The 21087-nt window shown below is 34.5% G+C and overlaps 1 protein-coding gene across 1 annotated transcript in view; it reads right to left on the reverse strand.

Moving 5' to 3' along the window:
* Window positions 1-2575: 2575 nt before the first annotated feature.
* The window catches only part of BARD1 (BRCA1 associated RING domain 1), a 72705-nt gene continuing 54193 nt past the window's right edge, over window positions 2576-21087 (reverse strand). Inside the window, exons 7-11 of the mRNA XM_061204747.1 lie at window positions 20450-20558; window positions 14749-14881; window positions 14049-14141; window positions 4050-4147; window positions 2576-2996 (exon numbers count right to left, since the gene is read on the reverse strand). Coding sequence (XP_061060730.1) covers window positions 2664-2996; window positions 4050-4147; window positions 14049-14141; window positions 14749-14881; window positions 20450-20558 — 766 coding nt within the window. The 3' untranslated portion in view covers window positions 2576-2663. The remainder of the gene's footprint in view (window positions 2997-4049; window positions 4148-14048; window positions 14142-14748; window positions 14882-20449; window positions 20559-21087) is intronic.

Here is a 21087-nt window from a genome sequence, read left to right on the forward strand (position 1 = left end):
ACAAATTCAGCCATAAAAAAGAATGAAATCTTGCCATTTTCGACAACATGGAAGGACATAAAGGGTATTATGCTAAGTGAAATAAGACGGAGAAATACAATTTCTCTATGATTTCACTTATATGTGGAATCTAAAAAACAAAACAGAAGCAGTCTCACAGATACAGAAAACAAACTGGTGGTTGCCAGAGGGGAAAGGGGTTGGCAGGTTGGGTTCAGGCAGAATCAGTGAAGGGGATTAAGAGGTACAGACTTCCAGTTATAAAATAAAGTCATGGGGATGTAATGCGAAGCACAGGAAATATAGTCAATAATATTGTAATAACTTTGTGTGGTGATAAATGGTAACTAGTTAACAAGGTGACCATTTTGAAATGTGTATAAAATATTGAATCACTATGACGCACATATGAGACTGATACAGTACTACGTCTATTACACTTCAGTTTAAAAAAAAATGAACCACAAGGGAATCACTGTGTAATAAATGACAGTCTTAATGATGATTCCAAACTACCAAGGTTACACTGCATTCAAAAAGGTTTATTTAAGTAATAAAGTACCTAATATACTTCAGAAATACAGTGGTCAAAAAGACAAGCTTTTGTCAGCTGAAAGATTTCCTCACAAGTCTTGCAGAGGCTCGTTCTTCAACAGTGCAGAGTAAGTCACCTCTATAGAAGAAACAGAGATGTGGAAGCACAAAGAACTTTAGTGATTTATGGTAAATAAAAAGGAAGCTTGAATCTATGACTGAAAAATGAAAATAATTACAAGTATATCTATACAGAAAATACAAGTTTCAAGAGCTTAACATCAATTAACTGCTGCCAAAATAAATATTTAAAGAAACCAAAAACAAAACTGCTTAATAGTGGGACACAAAATACAACAAAGAGGGAGGAGGACAAACCAAGAAAGTGAATGAAGGAAAGCGAGTAGCAACTCCCCAAAGTGTTTTTACAAACGGGGATTCAGATCAGAGGAACAAACACAAACCTGTCTAGGAATATGACCAATGAGGCAATAGAAAGTGACTACAAGTCAGTTATAAATCAAAAATGACAACCAAAATCCCAGAGTCTTAAATTATTTAATCCAGACATTATCTAACCCCTCAGATTTGCTTGGTGCTATGTTGTTCATCATTCTCCATTTGAATGAAATGTGGAACAAACACAATACTGGTTGGAGAGAGTGTTTCAGAGCTAATTCACCCTTGAAGGTCAGGGTCAGCAGTATTATTGTGTTCACATAATTTATTTCTTGATATGGAAAAATAACATGTCAAAGAAGGAATTAAAGTAAATTTTATTTTGAAATAATCAGCCGAATCTCAAACTTCAAATAAATGGATCTTAAAATGTTCACGAACTTCAGAATCTCAGTATTCTAATCTAGTGGTTACCAAACTATTCATTCCCTTTGGCCCAAAAGGGACCAAACTGGCAAGTCTCAACAGTAACACCCTTTCCATGTCTTTAATATTATAAGTACATTAAATTTCTAGAAAGACTTATTAAAGAATTCTACTTCTTAGAAAATGTTTTAAAATGATCTAATCTACCTCACTGATTCACAAATAAGAACACTCAGACCACAGTAACCTTCCCAGGTCTCCCCATTCTCAGGTGACGTCCTGTCTACTATTCTGCAGCCTTGATGGTCCTGGTATTATGAATAAGTCCTCTTCACTACTACCATTAAACTTACTGTCATAGCCTTTTGTATCACCTGGACAAAAATCTGTTCTAAATCAAGTAATCACCAACTTCTGCCTCCCCAGCAATCCAAAAATGAAAAACAATTTATGAAGAAATTAAGACCTACAGAAAAAATTATTTTAGCAATACGTAAGGTCTACCAGAAAGACTGCTCCCTAATTTATTTACATTTGATTGACAATGTCTCTAAAATGTGTTAGAGAAAATGTTCTACACATATATATATATTATTAACACAGTTATAAGTTGATTAACAATAAGCAAATATATACAACAAAAATATATATCACGAGCCCAATGTTGACTTTCACCAACATAGAACAGTAATGTTGAGATTCAAATCATGATTTCCTGATTAAGAGACAAGATTTTTTTTTAAAAAGGGAACAAAAATGTAGGAACAAGTAAATTATAAGTAGCAAAATAAATACAACTGTAGACAGGAGAAGAATTTAACACCTATGGTGGCACATTTAGACCAGGTAATCTATTTTCATTATAACAAAGCCAGAATAAATTATTTGACAATGTTATTTGCTTACTAAACGAAGGCAAGTATTTTTGCTGGTGGCAGGTGTGGATTTTTTTCATCAAAGAACATTAAAAGGGTGAGACATAGTGATACCACTTGTGTGTTTAACCAACAGTTCTGATCCCCTCATTAATCTTTGAGAGCTGATAATGTGAATAGAAAGACATGATGAATCAACACATATGCCAGTTTTAAAAAGAAAAATCCCTTAAAGCAATCTCTGCATCTAAATGGTAAACATAGAATGAATTCATAATCTGGCAAACAATTTGTTTTTTTTTAATTCAAGGGAAAAAAAATGTATGAATGAGTCTACCTATTTGTAAAAATGTGAATGATCAAAACAGTGCAGTCACTGGGCTCTCACACTGTGTAAGTTCAATTTGAAATGTACATCTGGTATAGGATTCAGCTGTCAAGAGGGAGCAACTCAAAGGACATCACACAATCTATAAACCAGCTGGAAGGAGCCATCCAGACTTTGCCCTGCCGAACTCTCTCTGGGCGATGATTAGACAAATCCTCATAGATGATATACTGTGTGCAGAAGTGCTGATCAGAATCAGGTTTGGCATGGTACGCGACTGTATTGATGGTTTGAGTCACGTCACTGTCTGGCTTGGGCTTTCTACTGAGGATCTGTCCCCCAGCTGCAGTGACAAGCTTAATAAGGTTGTCCTTTGGATGGTGTTTGAAGGTTCCCCCAAAATAGAAATAGCATCCATCAAACAGCTTTGGCAACTGAAAAAACAAAAAAAAAAGCTCATTAAAAGCAGACCAAAATATTTAAAAACACTGCATATGAATAGGGAAATAAAAATAAAAGTCACAAGCAGTTAAGAAGCTACTTAATGAGGTGCTAGGACAAGTTGTATTTCAAATAAACCATTTAGGTCAAAAAAAATACTCATGCAAATAAAGGTTTCCTATACAATTTTTTCCTTAAGACTCTGGTGCTTTTCACTCTTCTCACATTTTAGGTGTGCTCGGTGTGTGTGTCTCTGTGTGTGTGTGTGGTATACATACACATAAAACCTGTTCATCAAGCGTCTTATATCAGAATATTTATTCATATTTCATGGGACTTAAAGCCCCAAGAATTCCTTCCTAGGGTATCTGAAACATGCTTCACGGATACCAAGCTAAACTTAATTGTAAGAGTAACAGCTTTTCTAAGGAGTTTCCAATTCTGCCCATCCATGTTTAGGTTCCTATATACTACCAATCTAAGGTCGCCAGGGCAGTGACGTGGGAGTGTGGCCTCCAGGATTCTAGAGATGTTTTCCTTAGAACACAATACATTATAAGGCCATGGCTAGGGATCCAATTAGATATGAAACACACTTCTGTGAGCTTTACAGAAAAAGTTTCACAAGTCCCTTCTACAAAAACTTTTCTTTGGCATTTTTAATATACCTATATGTCAACAGGGTAATGGAATTTTATCCATTAAAACTACAATATGTGGTAATAAAGACATGATTAACTAAATCCGAGCAGTAGCTCTAATTCTTCTCTCAAGCTACTTCCTCTATCTGAGACTCACCTCAGATTCTGAAAGGTTTATGGGAATGTTCAAGATGCCCAAAATCTAGTAACAGTATGAAATTATTACCTTCTGGTTTTTACTGCTCATTGTGATCATCTCTCAGAATCAAGTGCTTGAAATAAGCACAATTAAAATTTTAATCAGTCACCTGTACTTGTTGAAAGGGCAGGAGAAGTTTTTCCTGACGGTAATAATAGTATTAAGTTATAATAAGAACAATAAAAGTAGTATCAAAAGGAAAATACCAGCTGTTCTCTGTTGAGCCTGCTTCTATGTGGTCCTTCAGGAATTTCATACTTTTCTTCCTGTTCATATTCTTTTCTTTGTAGACATGCTTTCACCCCTGGGAAAAAAACGAGGATAAAAGCAAAATAAATATCAAGTGAGCATTATTTCTTTCACATTGAAATTATGCCATTTACCTAAGTGATTTTTCTTCTTCATGGTTAAATATTGCTCTGAAACAGAAAAAGAAACCTTACTTATGCCAAAACAAAATGTAATAAAACTGGTTTTCCATATAAAGAAAATGTAAGAAATCTTTCCTTCAGAGGACTGAGCAATGAAGTAGTACTGAATACAAATTTTAGTTTTCTTTCTGAAAAACCTAAATCAGTACATTATTTCATGTACAAGAATAAAAATCTAAATTTTAATTTATAACCATTATCAAAATTAAAGTGAATAAAAAGTCCCAGATCCCACAATGATCTGACCCTGAGGTCTTGTCATCTGCCCCACTCATTCTGGCAGTCCTATGCCTAACCTCCTGTTAGACTAAAAGTGATCTGACATTAAGGAAAGTACTTGAGTCCAGAACACCTCGCTTATTAAGCTGGTCAAATAACAGGGGCTCTACAGCACTTGTTAAAATAAACAGTAAAGCAGAGTCTGGGACGTGTTTGGAATTGACAGGTACACACTGAAGTCACCAGTCTAGAGATGACTCGGTGAATATTTCAAATGTTTTTAGAGCTGCTTCAATTGAGATATTCCAAGACACTGTGTAATATATAAAAGTTAGAATATCTTAATGACTGAATACATCTATCTCGCCAAAAGCAGAGCTTTGTCAAGGGACTGAATTTTTTAACTTGGGACTATTAATGCATATTCCAGTTGAACACTCAACCCTGGCATATCTATAATTCCCTATCATGTGATTCTTAATTTTTTGCTAGTTTTGCCTGTGTTTTAGTCCCCAGTGTTTTCAATACAAGGATCATATTTAGCTAAGTTTGCTACGCTGAATTCTACTCTTCTCACTAACTTATCATAAATATGATGGTTTTTATAAAAAATTGTTGGTTTTTTGCATGTAGTAAAAATTATATTTTAAAAATAGAATTTTTAATAACTACTCACAGGGTATAAAAAACTATCTTTCCAATGAAGCTAATACTAAAATGTTAACTTTACTGTATACTGAAAATGAGTCTCAAAATAAAATTTTTGACTAGGTCAAAATCATACGAGAAACACTGACAGTGTGCTTACATGACATCACATATTGGTTCTACATTAAACACCAACGCAAAAAACATTACCAATCTAGCCAAATCATTGACTTACCTCAAGCTCATTATTTCACATATAAATTATTACTTTTACTTTTTATCACTTAAGCATGTAACCCCCTTCCTAAACCTCCTTTCCTGATGATATCTGAAGAGCATTTATACCAGTATCTTTAGATGAACTGTATATGCCAGCATATAAAGCCAAGGACTGATCATTGAATACTCCTATAATATCAAGTAACTGTAACAAGTAAACAGCTAATGTCTAACTACAGAAATAAATAAATGGGCTGTGCCTATGCTGGCTGCTTATCCATTTTATGGGTTTATTTGACTGGTTATTTAAACTATCAAAAAAGCATACTAAAATGGTTTCAATTGATCCGGGCCAAGATGCCAGCATTAGTCAATCAACAGAATGTAGTCTTAACAGATATCAGAATGAGATAAGCATGGCATCAAGAGAAATGAGATGGCAGACACCAAGAGGGCAGCATGGCAATACCAGAGGAAGATGCCAGTACTCTTTCAGTGTAAATATGCCTCAAGTCACAAAACTTTCAGCCTTATAGCAATTGTTCAGTAAATTTCTGTAAAGGCAGAAAGAAAAATCCAATGCTCTAATTACAATTACTGAGCTAAATGAAGAATGTGCTCCTCTGATATCCTTTTATTCCAAGTAACAATTTGCCAACTCTCTCTACCACTTAATATCAGCTAAAGAAGGAAAATACAGCTTCCCCCTGAAAACTAAGGAACAGTTTCTAGGTCTATAACAACCCGTGAGAATTGCCGTTGTAGAACAGAAAACATGGAGAATTTTTTGAAACTCGGGTGTGACATCTAGTCCAAAGACTGTAACTCAAATGCCTACAAGGGCCATTCAAATTACATAATCATGTGGGGAACCTTGTGTTAAGTGGTAGGGAGTTATGGAGACTGTAACAAATAGGAAAATGTACATCCTACCTAAAGACACAAAAATTAAATGATTATGCTGAACTAAACCACATAAATTGTATCTGTTTTGGACTTAGATTGCCAATTTGAAACTCTTGATGCTTGTCTAATCAACCTCTTCATTTCATAGATAAGGAAAGCTAAATCCTAAGAGATTTAAGCAGCTTTCCCAGTGATACATGTGAGATGAGAACTCAGATATCCTCCAACTTCTAGATCAGTGTTTTTTTACCTTTATTAAAAAAAATAAAGCATCTTAGGAAATGCCAGGTATTCTCTACTCAGATTTAATATATTGTTATCTCAAAATAAATGACATAACCACTTAACAGATGACTAAATAGGAGGATCCTTATTTTTAAGAGATTAGCCAAAAAGTATACCAAAATGTCAAAAACTGCTGACTACCTGGGAGTGGGGGGTTGGAGGGGGGAGAACAATGCATTTGGCTTTGTCTTCAGTGAATCAATGAGTTTGTTTAATCTGACTGATGCCAAAGCTGCCACTCTCTCATTTGTACCCTCTGAGTTTCAGAATGTTCATACTTCTCAGTAGACATTTACGATAATTACATTTCATATCAACTTCCTCGTAGATTTCTTTGGAGATAAACCAACTGAACTGATTTACCAAAACAAGAATGAAATGCTTTAAACTTTCAGCAACCTAAATGCTGATATATTAACATCATCAATGAAATGGAAGAATCTACAAGCCAAAATACTACCTAATTAACAAACCTAAATAATAGATAATATTTTAAGGTTTTAATTACTCAACATAAGTTAGTTAAGCAAACTGCAGCAAGAATTGTTAAATCTATTTTCCATGTTAAACAAACTATCAGAACTTTCACAAAATTTCTAGTCATAAACTCATCTAAAGTATAATATATACTGTAATCCTTAATCTCTATAAAGATTTTAAAACAGGTCATTTTCCACCAATTTAAAGATACTTCCTTACTGTATAGCACACAGAACTATATCCAATATCCTGTGATAAACTATAATGGAAAAGAATATAAAAAAGAATGTATATATATGTATAACTGTATCGCTTTGCTGTACAGCACTAATTAATACATTGTAAATCAACTATACTTCAATAAAAAAATACATCCTAAAACTCAACCAAATTATATTTTGTATTTGTACTTAATAAAGTCCATATTATTCCATTATCTGCCAATAAAATAGTTCAGCAGAAATGGATTCTTGTGAAGAAATATGCATATGCAAGATCACTAGTTAACTTTCTCAGCTAAATAGGAGGATCTGAATCCAAACTGAAATGACTATACATGAATAATTTATATTGTTTATGTAAACACAGGAGATTTCTGAATATGCCAGAATGATATATACTTTAAAATGTGTCAAGCCACTATCCTTGTAAAATGTATGCTTTATATCATCTTTCTTACTTTTCACATGTTCTATTATATTTTAAGATTTTGACGAAAGCTATCATTTTTCAGAAATACAGGAATCAACTACCTATCTTATTAAAACTAAGATTCTTTTCAGCGCAGATGTATTCCGGATCATGTCTACCATTTCAGGTAAGCTTTCCTTTTGCCCTGATTTTATTACTTTTTTATATAGAGGTAAGCAGCCCAATTCCCAAAGTACTGCTTAACTGAAAGTCATTAACTCAAAGTCATTAAGGTAGCTCTGGCTACCTAAGCAAAGTCTAGAATCTGTATACTAATGCAGCTTATGAATTCTGGGATATGATTTTTTTTTTTTTTAAAAGAAGCTTGTACCCTCCAGAAATGTATTCCTTTATTCTGAATCTCTAGTAGCCACTCTTGCCTCCTACCTCATAAAAGCACATATATCCATGGATGTGTATTTTCATTTCAGCTGCATGAACCACTGATGATGTTCATTAATCTATATTAAGCTTAGTCACTTTTCCTAGTTTTAGAAAGAAAAAAAGGATTGCACAAACGGGAGGGAGTACAAAAAAGGGTTTCTGAATCTACAGCTACATACAAATGATTATAGAATACAATGAAGACAGAATGAAGCGTTAAAATGGAGATCTGTTAAATGCCCAAAATTCCAAATGTCCAAAGGGGAAAGTATCCCTCCATGAAGACCACAGAATGTGCTTACTCTCTTCAAAAGCTAGAGCAATAAATAAATTCCTAATTTAAAGAACTGTTATTCTTCTGGAGCCACTGGCTATTTGTAACTGAAATAGCACTGAAAATCAGAATTAAATATTACTCTTAGCCAACACTAAATGTTATCCTAAAAAAAAAAAGAAAATACAGAATCAAATATTTTATGTCAAAATCAAAAATCCTAATAAATATATGTCATTAGATCCAAACTGGGCACTTATGTAACTCAAGAAAACCGCATATTAGCAAAATAAACACTGAAGAATTTCCTTTCTGATTGTATTGAAAATGAAGACCCAAGTTGTAAAAACAAAAAAAATTATTTTTAGATGCTTTTCTAGTAAGCTTTTTAGTCAAACAGGCTATGATATCACTAAACTTCAGACAAAAAGAAATGGTTTTTAAGAGGAAACTTTTTACAACAATGACAAAAATGGAAAAACAACTTTCACTCTCACTGTAATTTTTTAAAAAATTGGATGGCAAGTAAAAGAAGAGCTAAGCCCAATACTATGATATTCCACAGGGAAGAGTGGAAGGACAATAAAATGAAGGCTGAAAATGTAAAATAAGAGGTAAATGCTCCTCTAGTGCCATCATAAACATTTAGATTTAGGAAATCAACTGTCACAGATCATTAGATTTTGTGTTTTCAAATAAATACCATTGAACAACTGTTTATTTTTGGCTACTTTTTAAGCCAATATTCTAAGCATATGTATACATAAAAATCCATTTCCTCATAGGATAGTTTGCTAAATTTATTTATTTTACTTAATGCATATTGAGAAGCAGGTCAAATTCTATCACAAAAATATATTACTGTATCATAAAATTTGCTTGGGCAAAATCTGGGTATCAATTCTAAAACCTTGTATTATGAATAATAATATCAAAACAATCCTTCTCTTTATAAATGTGGTTAAAGACCAAACTCAGCCTAATGTCCAAAATTTTTCTCAATAATTTAAAAACTCATACTTGGTGTTCTTTTTTAGTCATATATTTAAAACTGAAATATTTATGTAAGACTTCCATTTTTCTTGGACAACAACCATGTTAAAATGTATCTGCTTGGTCTGCACAGCAGGTGTCAACAATCTGGTGTACCAGACGGGAGCAATATACATACACAGGTTCTAATTTCCCTGATTAAGAATGAAACCCTTATCCACCCAATTAATTTTTAGAAAAGGTCAAAAAGAAGATCTAATTGTTATTAGAACTTGAGAATTTGAACTTCTTCGTAAAAAATTTGAATTTAAGAGACATACATTGATTTTAAAACTGTTATAAACAAACAGACCTCGACCTACCAATCTACAACTGTTTTGTTTCTTTCCCTGTACATATTCACACATTTATATACTGACAGTGAAGATATAATTGTTTTATGCTCTTTAAAAAATTTAAACAAATTTGTTTTTTCATATTTCACTCCTACTAATTATCATATAAAAATAAAATTTTTTTCAGAAAACACCTTTAAGCACTCCAGAATGTTCTTTATTTTTTCATATTCCGGTTATTTCCCCCTACTTCTTGTTATAAGAAATAACAATGCAAATCGTTTTTTTTCTTTCTTTTGTATTACTTGCTTGGAGTATATTCTCAGACGTAGGACTATTATATCAACAGATGTTAATTTTTTTTTATTCTTAGACAATCTTTGTAAAATATTTCTCTAAGCATGAAGTTGCCTAATCAATCTTAGCTGACAGAAATGCTTTGGTATACTTATTTTTTGATAATTAGCAAAATATGACTAGTAAAAACTACCTGTATTTTTAAAATTCCACAGCTCACTCAACATCCATTTGAAGAAATAAATTTTAATAGAAAAGTATAAGTTTATTAATCTGATCATGAAGTCATTTACAAAATGATGATATAATGATTGCCTCTTAGGCTCCATCTTCCTCATCTAAAACAAAAACAAAGAAACACCGTATCTGGCCCTTCCTCTCCTCACAGCACAAGTCCAGTGCAAAATGTCTGGCACATTCCCGCAGCAATTCCCTTAGGTGCTGAGGTCTTTCAGAACTTCTATAGCAGCAATTTTATTTAAACTTAGATGAGAGTGGAGAAGAGGAAGAGATTACGAAAGAAAAGAGGACAGCCATCTGCTCTCCCCTTCACAGTGAGATGAGAAATGAAGAGGCAGAATTAAATTTTTTTTTAAAAAAGGTTAGGCTAGAGGAGATTTTGAAAGCAGTGTACTGAAAGAACAGGTCAGTAAAATACATTTTCACTTTCTGAAGGCTAGTTTACATCCTTAGGATGCAATTCCACCTTTTTCATTCTCTAAGAGATGAATAAAATGGCATATTTATATATCTTCTAATCTTCATTCTAGTCACCTCTTTAATTACCAAAATTCACCCTGTACAGGGATGGTTATTAGTTGCCTGTGAGGAATTAGCACCAAAACTAGGACTAAAGCAGAATCTCAGGCACAAATTTAATCTTGAAGAAGGAACTTTCCTAGCTGTATCTCCCATTTCTGTAAAATAAAGATAAATACCATTTGATAAAATATCTGTAAAATAAATATGATGAGACAGAATGGCTAGTACAATAGTATAATTATGCCCTATTCTTAGAATGTTCATTCAAAGTTCATTAACTATGACACTGTAAGATGCTCTCTATATATATAATATAAAAAAATAAGAGATATGAACCAATTAAGACAAAATAAGTTTCAACAGAAGACTTCCAATAGTTAAATTTGGATCCAATGGATCCAGACTGTTTTGTATAATTCTTTTTGTTACTTTGTTTAAATTTGCTTAAGTTTTTAAATAAGACAGTTCTCTACAGAGAAAGTTGAGATGAAATTTCCTCTTTAATCTACTTGGTTTGTGGAAAATGCCATAAAAAGTTGATACTAAACTTTCTATATAGTTCAGCCAGTAAAGCTTCTGTCTACCAGGCAAGCTGGTGGATATACTCAAACACAAGATCTAGTTTTAATAAGTCATAAATCTTTATGATTAATTTTGAAAGCTTTGGTCCACCACATCTTTCCTTAATATAGATGGTTTTCAACTAGTTTTGAATAGCTGTGAACATTTCTTTAAAAATCACACTAGGGCTTCCCTGGTGGCGCAGTGGTTGAGAATCTGCCTGCCAATGCAGGGGACACGGGTTCGGGCCCTGGTCCGGGAAGATACCACATGCCGCGGAGCAACTGGGCCCGTGAGCCACAATTACTGAGCCTGCGCACCTGGAGCCTGTGCTCCGCAACAAGAGAGGCGGCGATAGTGAGAGGCCCGCGCACCGCGATGAAGAGTGGCTCCCGCTTGCCACAACTAGAGGAAGCCCTCGCACAGAAACAAAGATCCAACACAGCCATAACTAACTAACTAACTTAATTAATTAATTAAAATAAAAAAAAGCAATGTTAAAAAAAAAAAAATCACACTAAGTTGCCTGACATTAAGAACAACACAGAAACCATAGAAAAATGTATTAGGATAGAAAGTATTTGAGTGTTCTTGCTTTCTTTTTATAAACCCAGCGGCTATTTAAAGTAATTGTCTCAAACCCTAAACGTATTTCTCAAACCTATTTGAACATATTAGACAATATGGGGATATGAACTTCAGTAAGAGATTCCATCCATCTTTTATACTAAAACATTGATATTAGAGTATATTATTCACTACTGTGAAAATCACCAAGCAGCACGCTATTAGGTCAGCTTGAGTCCATCAGTGATTCTATAAAAATGACATGACCAAGCCATTAAAGTGACAAAACTTCCATTTCTTAAAGAAGGCAGATATTATGGAAATGAATCATGTAGTCTGTATACGTAACCAGATGCAAGTTTGGCAAATTCACAAGAACTAGACTTACTGGGTAAGTGGTAACTGTCTTAATATTCAAAATTTCACATGGCTTCTTTATTACTGAGACCTTATTATTATGAAAATCCATTCCTTCCTATAACCACAGGCAAGGTTTCTGGCACAAGTTCAGTACAAAAACATCTATAATCATGGAACCATTTTAAGTCATTTTTTTAAAATACTGAGGCCCAATAAGACTTGCCACAGATTAGAAAAGGAAATGAAAATTCAAAAATAAGAGACATAAAGAGAAACTTTTTTTTCTATGTAAATGGCCAATCAGTCCAATTGTTTATCATACTTGTTTAACTGGTTGACTGGCAGAGTCTAGTAACAGATACTGACGAGAACAGATAGAGTAGCATTGCTAGTCACAGGTGACTCAGACCAAATCAGTGGAGACTACCATCACAAGAAAAGTGGTAGCTGTATTTTATAAAGACGTGAATATCAGTTGCTAAAAGGAAACTTTTTTACAAACCAAGTTAATTTCAAACAACAGATTAAATTAATAATATAAAGATTTTGACTAAATCAAGCATCTCTGCCAAAAAACCTTCAAAACACAAAGCTATAAAACAAAAGATTTTTTCAAAACTAATCCATCATTTGCTTCTTACAAGGAAAGTTTCATTAAAAATACTCACTATTCTTTTTTAACTTTTTAATTTGAAATAATTATAGATTCACAGGCGGTTGCAAAGAAACATACAGGGAGGTTCCATGCACCCTACCTCCAATGTTAACATCTTACACAACAATAGCACAATTATCAAAAGCAAGAATTGGACACCGACGCAATCCAAAGAACTTATTCAGATTTCATCAATTATACACGCTCTCTTTTGTGTGTATGTGTGCGCGCATGCGCACGTACATCTGACATTTAATCACATGTGTAGACTGTGTAACATAACTACCACTAGGATCAAGATACTCAACTGCATCATAACAAGATTCCCTGTGTACCCCCTTTATAGCCACTATTCTTTTATAAACAATTAGTTAGCAAAAAAGGTCATTTCACTGTCCTGTATTAGCCATCATATCACAAGTAGATACTTTAGTGATTGAGGAGTAGAAAATAACCTTGCGTGAGCTTTCTTTTTATTTTGTTAAGTCCTAGGTGAATCCAAGGTTAAGAAAAACAAACAAGTGAGAGCTGGGAAGGTGAGAGGCAGCTCCAAAGGTAGTGGTGTTTGACTACGTAACTAGAAAGGGGTAATGGGGACACATTTTCATCAGAGGTTTAGAGACTACCTAGTGTATTCGCCCCAAACCAGGTAGTACAGGGCAGTCTAAATTGCCAAACAGCTTCCTAAAATATACCATATTAGCTAAGAGAGCAAAAGAGAGTTATACAGTTAAGTTTTTAGGAATCAAAAAGGGAAAGCAATAAACTACTTTCATTTCATAGTTGTATATTTAAAACATGCATTTATTAAGTTATATATATCATGTAATGGTAATACAGATTGTTTAAGCTTACAGGTCTATTACATAATCCATTTACTCTTGATTAAAATAGTTGGTACTGTAGAATAAAAGATTTTGAAACCAGGACATACTTGTGGATATTTACTAAGAACATCTAAATGATACCATTAATATGAGATGCTTTTTCAAAATGCAGTGACTAACCAGAGGTAAAAAAATTAGCATAAGGTCCTTAAATAATTATTGGCAGTCGTGCATTATAAAAATGAAATTAGTCAATTTCATTTTATTTCATTACTTAATTCCTTTTGTAACTCTCCCAAATCCAATACTTGCATTCAAATTTTAGGATCCAGCAACCACTGAGAATCCCAAGCATACATTTCAGGGTGCTTTGAACTGTATCACCAGGAACAATGACGTGAGTTACTGGAAAACAAAAAAAGCAATAAGAGAAACAGAAATATAAACCGAAATAATTTTTTAACCAGTCTGCTTTTTATAACCAGTTAGTCTACATTTTATAAACTTATACCTGAATTTTCTTGAAAGGCAACAATTTTTATACTTAGGTATAAGACTTCTTTTATTTAGTTTCATTCTCTATTCTGGCTACCAACATGAAAAACCAGATCATAAACCATATATCTTTTTTTTTTTTTTTATAAACCATATATCTTAAAGCCACAGTAGCCAAAACAAATTTTTCTTTTCTATTTCAAATTATAACTAAGGAATTAAAGCATTATGCTGCATTACAATTTATTTGACATTAGCAAACTCATAAAATTGCTCTGACGTATTGTTCTGTCTTAAAAATAGGTGTAAAGCTTTAAACTTTATATTTCCTAACTAAATCAAGACTTGTAAGTAGTTTATAACTGTAAAAACATTTTAGAATTATTACCAGAGTCAAAGTATATAGTCAGATCCCAATGGTTAAAACATATAAATTATCAAAGGGAGCTCTACAATGGAATTACCCATTTAAAAATTTCTTCAACCAAAAATAAATAAATAAATAAATAATCCTCACCTGTACTGTCAAACTCAGCACATTTTTTAGCCTTAAGAATTGCTGCAAGCTCACTGAGCATTTTCTGTTGTTCTGAAGAAAGTCCACTGCCTATAAGTACAAGAGGCCCATCCCTGCGCTGACCAGTGTTTACCTGTCAATGGAAGAGGAGATGCCACAGTGTTAAAAACATTTAAAGATTAGAGAAAAATTAAACTAACTTTCAATTGATACAAGCTTGGATTTCATTCCTTAGTTTATCTAGTAATTCCCCAAAATTTCCATTGAACCTTAATGCTCAATGCATTTGAATAGCTGTTTTTCTATTTCTTTACCCCCTTCTCCCAATAAAACACTACTTGGGCTAGCTGTCTATACCCGGGATGTCTTGTTTCCTTGATTCTATTTTTTTTTTTAAATAAATTTATTTTATTTTTTATTTATTTATTTTTGGCTGCACCAGGTCCTTGTTGCTGCACGGGGGCTTTCTCTAGTTGCGGCGAGTGGGGGGCTACTCTTTACTGCGGTACGCATGCTTGTCATTGTGGTGGCTTCTCTTGTTGCGGAGCACGGGCTCTAGGCGCAGGGGCTTCAGTAGTTGCAGTGCGCGGGCTCAGTAGTTGCAGCTCATGGGCTCTAGAACGCAGGCTCAGTAGTTGTGGCGCACGAGCTCAGTTGCTCTGCGGCATGTGGGATCTTCCCGAACCAGGGATCGAACCTATGTCCTCTGCACTGGCAGGCGGATTCTTAACCACTGTGCCACTAGGAATTCCCTCCTTGATGCTAAATTGGGTCTCTCTAGGGTTTTACAACTTCATTCTGTCACCAGTAAGCACTCCTCCCTTTTTTTAAAGTAACCCAAAATACCCACTTAAAATGATCAATTCTCTATCTCCCCCCCACTAACTTATTCCAATAGAATTAAACTCAACTTGGTCTTTTTAATTTAAACTGAGATTACATAAAAAATTAAAGAAAACTAAGGCTTCTAGAACAGCACTGATCTCAAAGACAGAAAACAAAATTTTAACACTAAAACAGTTACCTCTCGAAACCAAGAAAGTGAAAACAGACAAAGGAATACCAAAGTTACATCAGATCCACCAACAGTAGTAAGTCAATGCAGCTTATGAAAAGGGAAGTGAACTAACAAAGACTAATATTTTCATTTTAATAGGAAGACTTAGAACTTACAGAAGACAAAAAAGACAAGAATAAAAAGGAGGCACCAATGGACACCGTTAAAGATTAGACATGAAAGATTCAAAGAAGCAACGGGACAGTGTTTTCAATAGCAGCCAACAGAAATTTAATAAATGAAACTGGAGTGAGAGTTAGCCAAAAGCTACCTGATAAAAGAAAAGCAATGACCCAGCAGATAAGAAAGAAAACGTAAATCAGCACTACTGTGTTACAAGATAAAAAGCCAAACACAATACTTTAATTTTCAAACACCATACAAAGGGTCCTCCTACATGTATGAGTGTATGTGTATTCTGGACATCTGGGCTCTCAAAAGTTCCACAGAACATGAGTAAAACACTGCAGGTATAATTACCAGTATAGTTCAGTAAGTAGATGGGAGAAAATTGGTATTTAAATATTCACTTCACATATCTGAGTAGCGATAATTTATCCAGTCTGATGCCATACAATATTACACATAAATTGTTGGCTACAACTGTAAACAGACTGATCTCAATAATTCATTCACTCAAAATACACTAAGTAAGATTCTACTATGTATTTAAGTGTGTATTCAAGACATTTTAAAAAAGATTTCTATAAAAAGTTTTTTTAATGGCAATATTCAACACTTAAAAGTTCGGCTTCCTGAATTACTTCTTTCTCTAAGGTTCAAGTTGCAAAGGTTTTCCTGGATATGCTGTGCACACACCACACACATACTGACATCACATTTCTGTCCACTTATCTTTCCTATTCACTAAATTATAAGATGAGGTAACCATGCCTAACCTAAACACTGTAAACACTCCATAAGATGAAAACAGTTCAGTCTACTTTATCAATCATTCAATTGCTATACAATGATAATATTAAAAAACAGCATTTCAAATATTCTTGTCAGTTATACAAATAAGTGCCATAAAATAGCTCTAAATGGAACACATTACTTTTCAATTTATATAACTCCACTTCAGCTAAAGTAGTTCTCTGCACGAAATAAAAAATGAAAAGATATCAATTCTAAATATAGCATATGATACTATTTCCACCAACCTCAGGAAAGCACCAAAGTGGGTCAAGCATTTTCCTATCCAGTTTCTAAATTAGAATAAAAAATAGAAACTGGCACTAATTTTTCATAGTTAAGGAAAGCTCTTTAAAAAATTAATAAAATAAAGCAAACAGCTATCAAAGCCACATGTGTGATGTGGGGTGGGAGGTGGGAGTGGGGAAGGCATCTGATTCGAGAGTAAGCAGAGGTCTCAGAACCAGGAGGTTCAGAAGATGTTCAGAAAACATCCAAAAGTTTCAATACTCTGCTTTTAGAGAGATTAGATATTATGTACACTGGCATTAAATACACTCTTATTTAAGGAATAATTAGATATGAAACTTTTTCTTAGAAAAATTAGTTATTCTGAATTTATCAAAATTAATGACTTTATCAATAATAGGACCTGAAAAACTACACAAAGAGTCGAAGGGAGTGAGGAAGGATGCCATGTGTACATCTGGCTCCCTACATTTGTTCCTGGTGGAGAAAACAGCTCATGCTAAGGACCTGAAATGGGACCGTGTTTGGGGGGGATTCAAGAAACAGCAAGGCAGCCTATGTGGCTGAAAACGATGAGTGAAAGGGAGTCTGATAGTGGCTGGGGAAGCAGATCCCAGAGCTTGATTTTAATGAGTACACGTAAAGAAACAACCCTTTCAACTTAAGGACTTGTTACCATTCATTATCGTTTCCTTAGCCAAGGATCTACCATTAAGATAGTAAATAACGATATTCACAGGCTATGTCCATGTGACATGAAGAAAGTATAGGTTTCTTACATTTAAAAAAAACACGATAGTAATTGGATAGTTGAATTAAAAGGAAGATTGCCACTCTCAGATTCCGATAATACCATAAAGATATCTTTATTTTTGACATATCTAAAATAATCCTTTCCCAGATTTTACATAAAAGAAACATTGGCAAATGACAACTTAGTTATGTTATGTTCTGCCAGCAGAGTTCAAGTCCAAATGAATAAAGCAAGTGCCAATTTATAGTTAAGTATGATGGGACTGAATGAATACTGACCTAAGATTTAAGAAATTTAAGTTCTAATTGATCCATTAAAAAAGTTTTTTTTCCTATGGCTGGTTAACCCTGGGCAAATCACACTACATCTCAGTTTTCTCATTTATATAAAATGAGGATATTAAACTGCTAATTTCTAGGTTCTCTTCCAATTCTATAGATGGGGCACACTTAAAAGGCTGAAGTCTGGAGCAGGACATTAAGAGTTTGCAAAGTATAAGGGTAACCAGCCTGTGACAGCACCTATGACCACCTCAAATTATAAACACTTTCGGTTACCTCCTTATCTTAAACAATGGGGTCAACCACTACTCCACTGCCCTCACTAGACAAGAAGTCTTCTCTGAACAGTTCTAGATCTCAGCTCATCCTTTCCTCTCATTTTCCCCCGTCTGAGCAGTTGCTAAGATACAGTGCGTCCACCATCCCTCTCTCTCTAAAACCCCTCACCTCCTCTCCACACACCTGCTCCTTCCCCCGCCACTTGTAGCTGCAGTCCTCACCATTGCACACCTGGACCCCACTTCAGTAGCCTCCTAACCAGTCTTCGGTCCCGGCCTGCCCCCAGCTATCCCCTGCAGAGTCCCATTGCACTTAGAGACACGCTAAAGGTGCCCCACTGACTGGGGAATAAAGTCTAAACTCCTCCACAGGGAACTCAAGGTCTTTCACAATCTCTTTACCTCCAATTCCTCTTTAACGCACCTCATGCTCCTCTCACACTAAACTCTAGTTTCTCAAATTTCTAAGGTCCTTCATGTCTCTGTTTCTCTGACTAGCTGTCCCTTAGATTTGGCCTGCCATCCCTGCTTCGTACACCTGATTGCAGGAAGCAATCAAAATCCATTCCTCACTCCCTCCACACTAAGAGAATCCTAATTTTGTTCAGACACCCACTCTTCAAGGACTGACCCTATCTTCAACCGTGATGTATGCCAAAAACAATTGTGTGACCAGTTCTGACCAGTAAGACATAAAGGGGAAGTCCACTGGAAGGCTTCTGGGAAAGGTTTTAGTCCTAATGCTGGACACTGTCACATCTGGAATTGTGGCAATTATCCTGCAGCCACTAGGAGGGAGATTAGTGAGGACAAAGCCACCAAGCGGAGGATGGCAAAGTAGAACAACAGAAAGAATTTGGGTCTTTGGTGCAGCCATGTAATTGCTAAACTAACCAAATTAAGAGCTATCCTATATTGGGATTATCTTTATATAAGATAATACGCTGTCTTTAAGTGTTTGAGTGAACGTTTTCTGTTATTTGCAGCCACTAGCACGCTACTAGATACCTTGCAAAAAGTTGTACCTTTAAAGGCTTACTTAAACACCTTGTCATCTTCTCTTCTGATCCCTCCTAAAGTCAGCTTCTTCCTTCATGATTCTACTGTACATTTTCTATGGCATGTATTACAAATTCACTGCAGTGTGTAACAATTTTTTTTACATCCATATTCCCCACTAAGCTAGAGGTTCCTAAGGAATAGGCATTCTTTCCACAAGGCAGTAAATGGCACCACCATCTTCTCCACTATTAATTCTACTCCTTCTCCACACTTTGTATGTAATCCATCCAAAAGTTCTGGTGGCATTAACTCAAAAATACATACTAATCTCATTACTTCTCATAATCTCCACTGCTGTTACCTTAATCCAGGACGGTATCTTTCTCCTGTCACAAAGAAACAGTCCTAAGTGATCTCCCTGCTTCCACTCTTGCTGCCACCCCATGTCTCTTGATTAGAAAGCAGCTAGAGTGAACTTTCTAAAGCATTAATCAAATCATACCATTCCTTGCTTTAAATCCTATCAATGGTTTCCCATTACTCTTAGACATGCCCTATTCACTAGCAATAATGACTTTCTCTCTAATCTTCAAATACACCAAGGTCATCCACTGAAGGGCCTACATACTTGCTGTTCCCTTTGTTTGGACACTCGTCCTCCAGATATTCACCTGGATGCCCCCTCATCCTCATTCAGGTTTCAGACCAAGTATCGGTTCTTTAAAGGCCCTCCTCGATGACCCAGCTAAAACAGTACCTTTTTTGGAGTCCACTTTCTCCACTCCGTTACACTCTATAAAATCTTCTTCAAAGCACTCATTTATAAGTTTCCGAAATTATTTTATTTATATTAGTTTATATATTTACAGTCTTTTTCTTTCCTAGCTCTCACTAGAATGTAAGCTTCTTGAGAATAAGAGTTCTATCAGTCATATTTATTGCTGTATGAGTGCTGCCTAAAATATAGAGGGGGCAGGTCAATAAATATTTGTTGATTTATTCTGATTATGTCTTTGAACTTGAATTCACAATAGCTACTACACAGAAAGTGCTCAATAATTGGTGAATGAAAGCAGTTCGCTAACTGGAAATTTTGCCATTATGTTCATTTTATAGCTGATTTCAATAAAATACATAAATTTCCCAAAGCTAAAACCATACTCACTACTGAACAATGGCTAGTTGATGATGATTCATTCTTCTCTGGTAGCAGCAACAGCGATTTCATATTTTCACTGTCTGTATAATCCACAGGCCGCAGACCAAATATGTTACTGGTAAAATAAGCACAGATGGGTTTAAGTAAATAAAATGTGTGATTTGATTCTTAACTAAATGAATACACTAGTGGAACAACTTTTTCAACTTCCTTAATAATATACAATTTTTACTAAAATAAATGACTCAAGAATTCACATAAGGCATAAGGATCAAGTACCACAAGCTGCTGAATAGAAAAAAGATATAAAATTTCAATTTGACACCAGACCATTATAGGGAGTATTTCTAACTGAATATATTGTTACTTACACATGAATTTTTTCACAACTCTGTATTCTTGTGTATTCATACTCATATTTTAAAATATAGCTTCATAATCATTAATCACTATGGGGTGAGATGCTTTCAAATGCAAATAAAAATCATTTACTGTAGCTATTATAGGCTCCATAGTCTATATAAACAAATACAGAAATTAGATAAATTCACAAGATAGGAATTTAGATCCACTAGAAGGAAAACTATGCCACATGACAAACAATTTAATAAAGTAGTAAACAGGGCACTTTTCAAATTAATTTT

Source organism: Eubalaena glacialis, chromosome 1 (genome assembly GCF_028564815.1).
Source record: "Eubalaena glacialis isolate mEubGla1 chromosome 1, mEubGla1.1.hap2.+ XY, whole genome shotgun sequence".
Lineage (NCBI taxonomy): Eukaryota > Metazoa > Chordata > Mammalia > Artiodactyla > Balaenidae > Eubalaena > Eubalaena glacialis.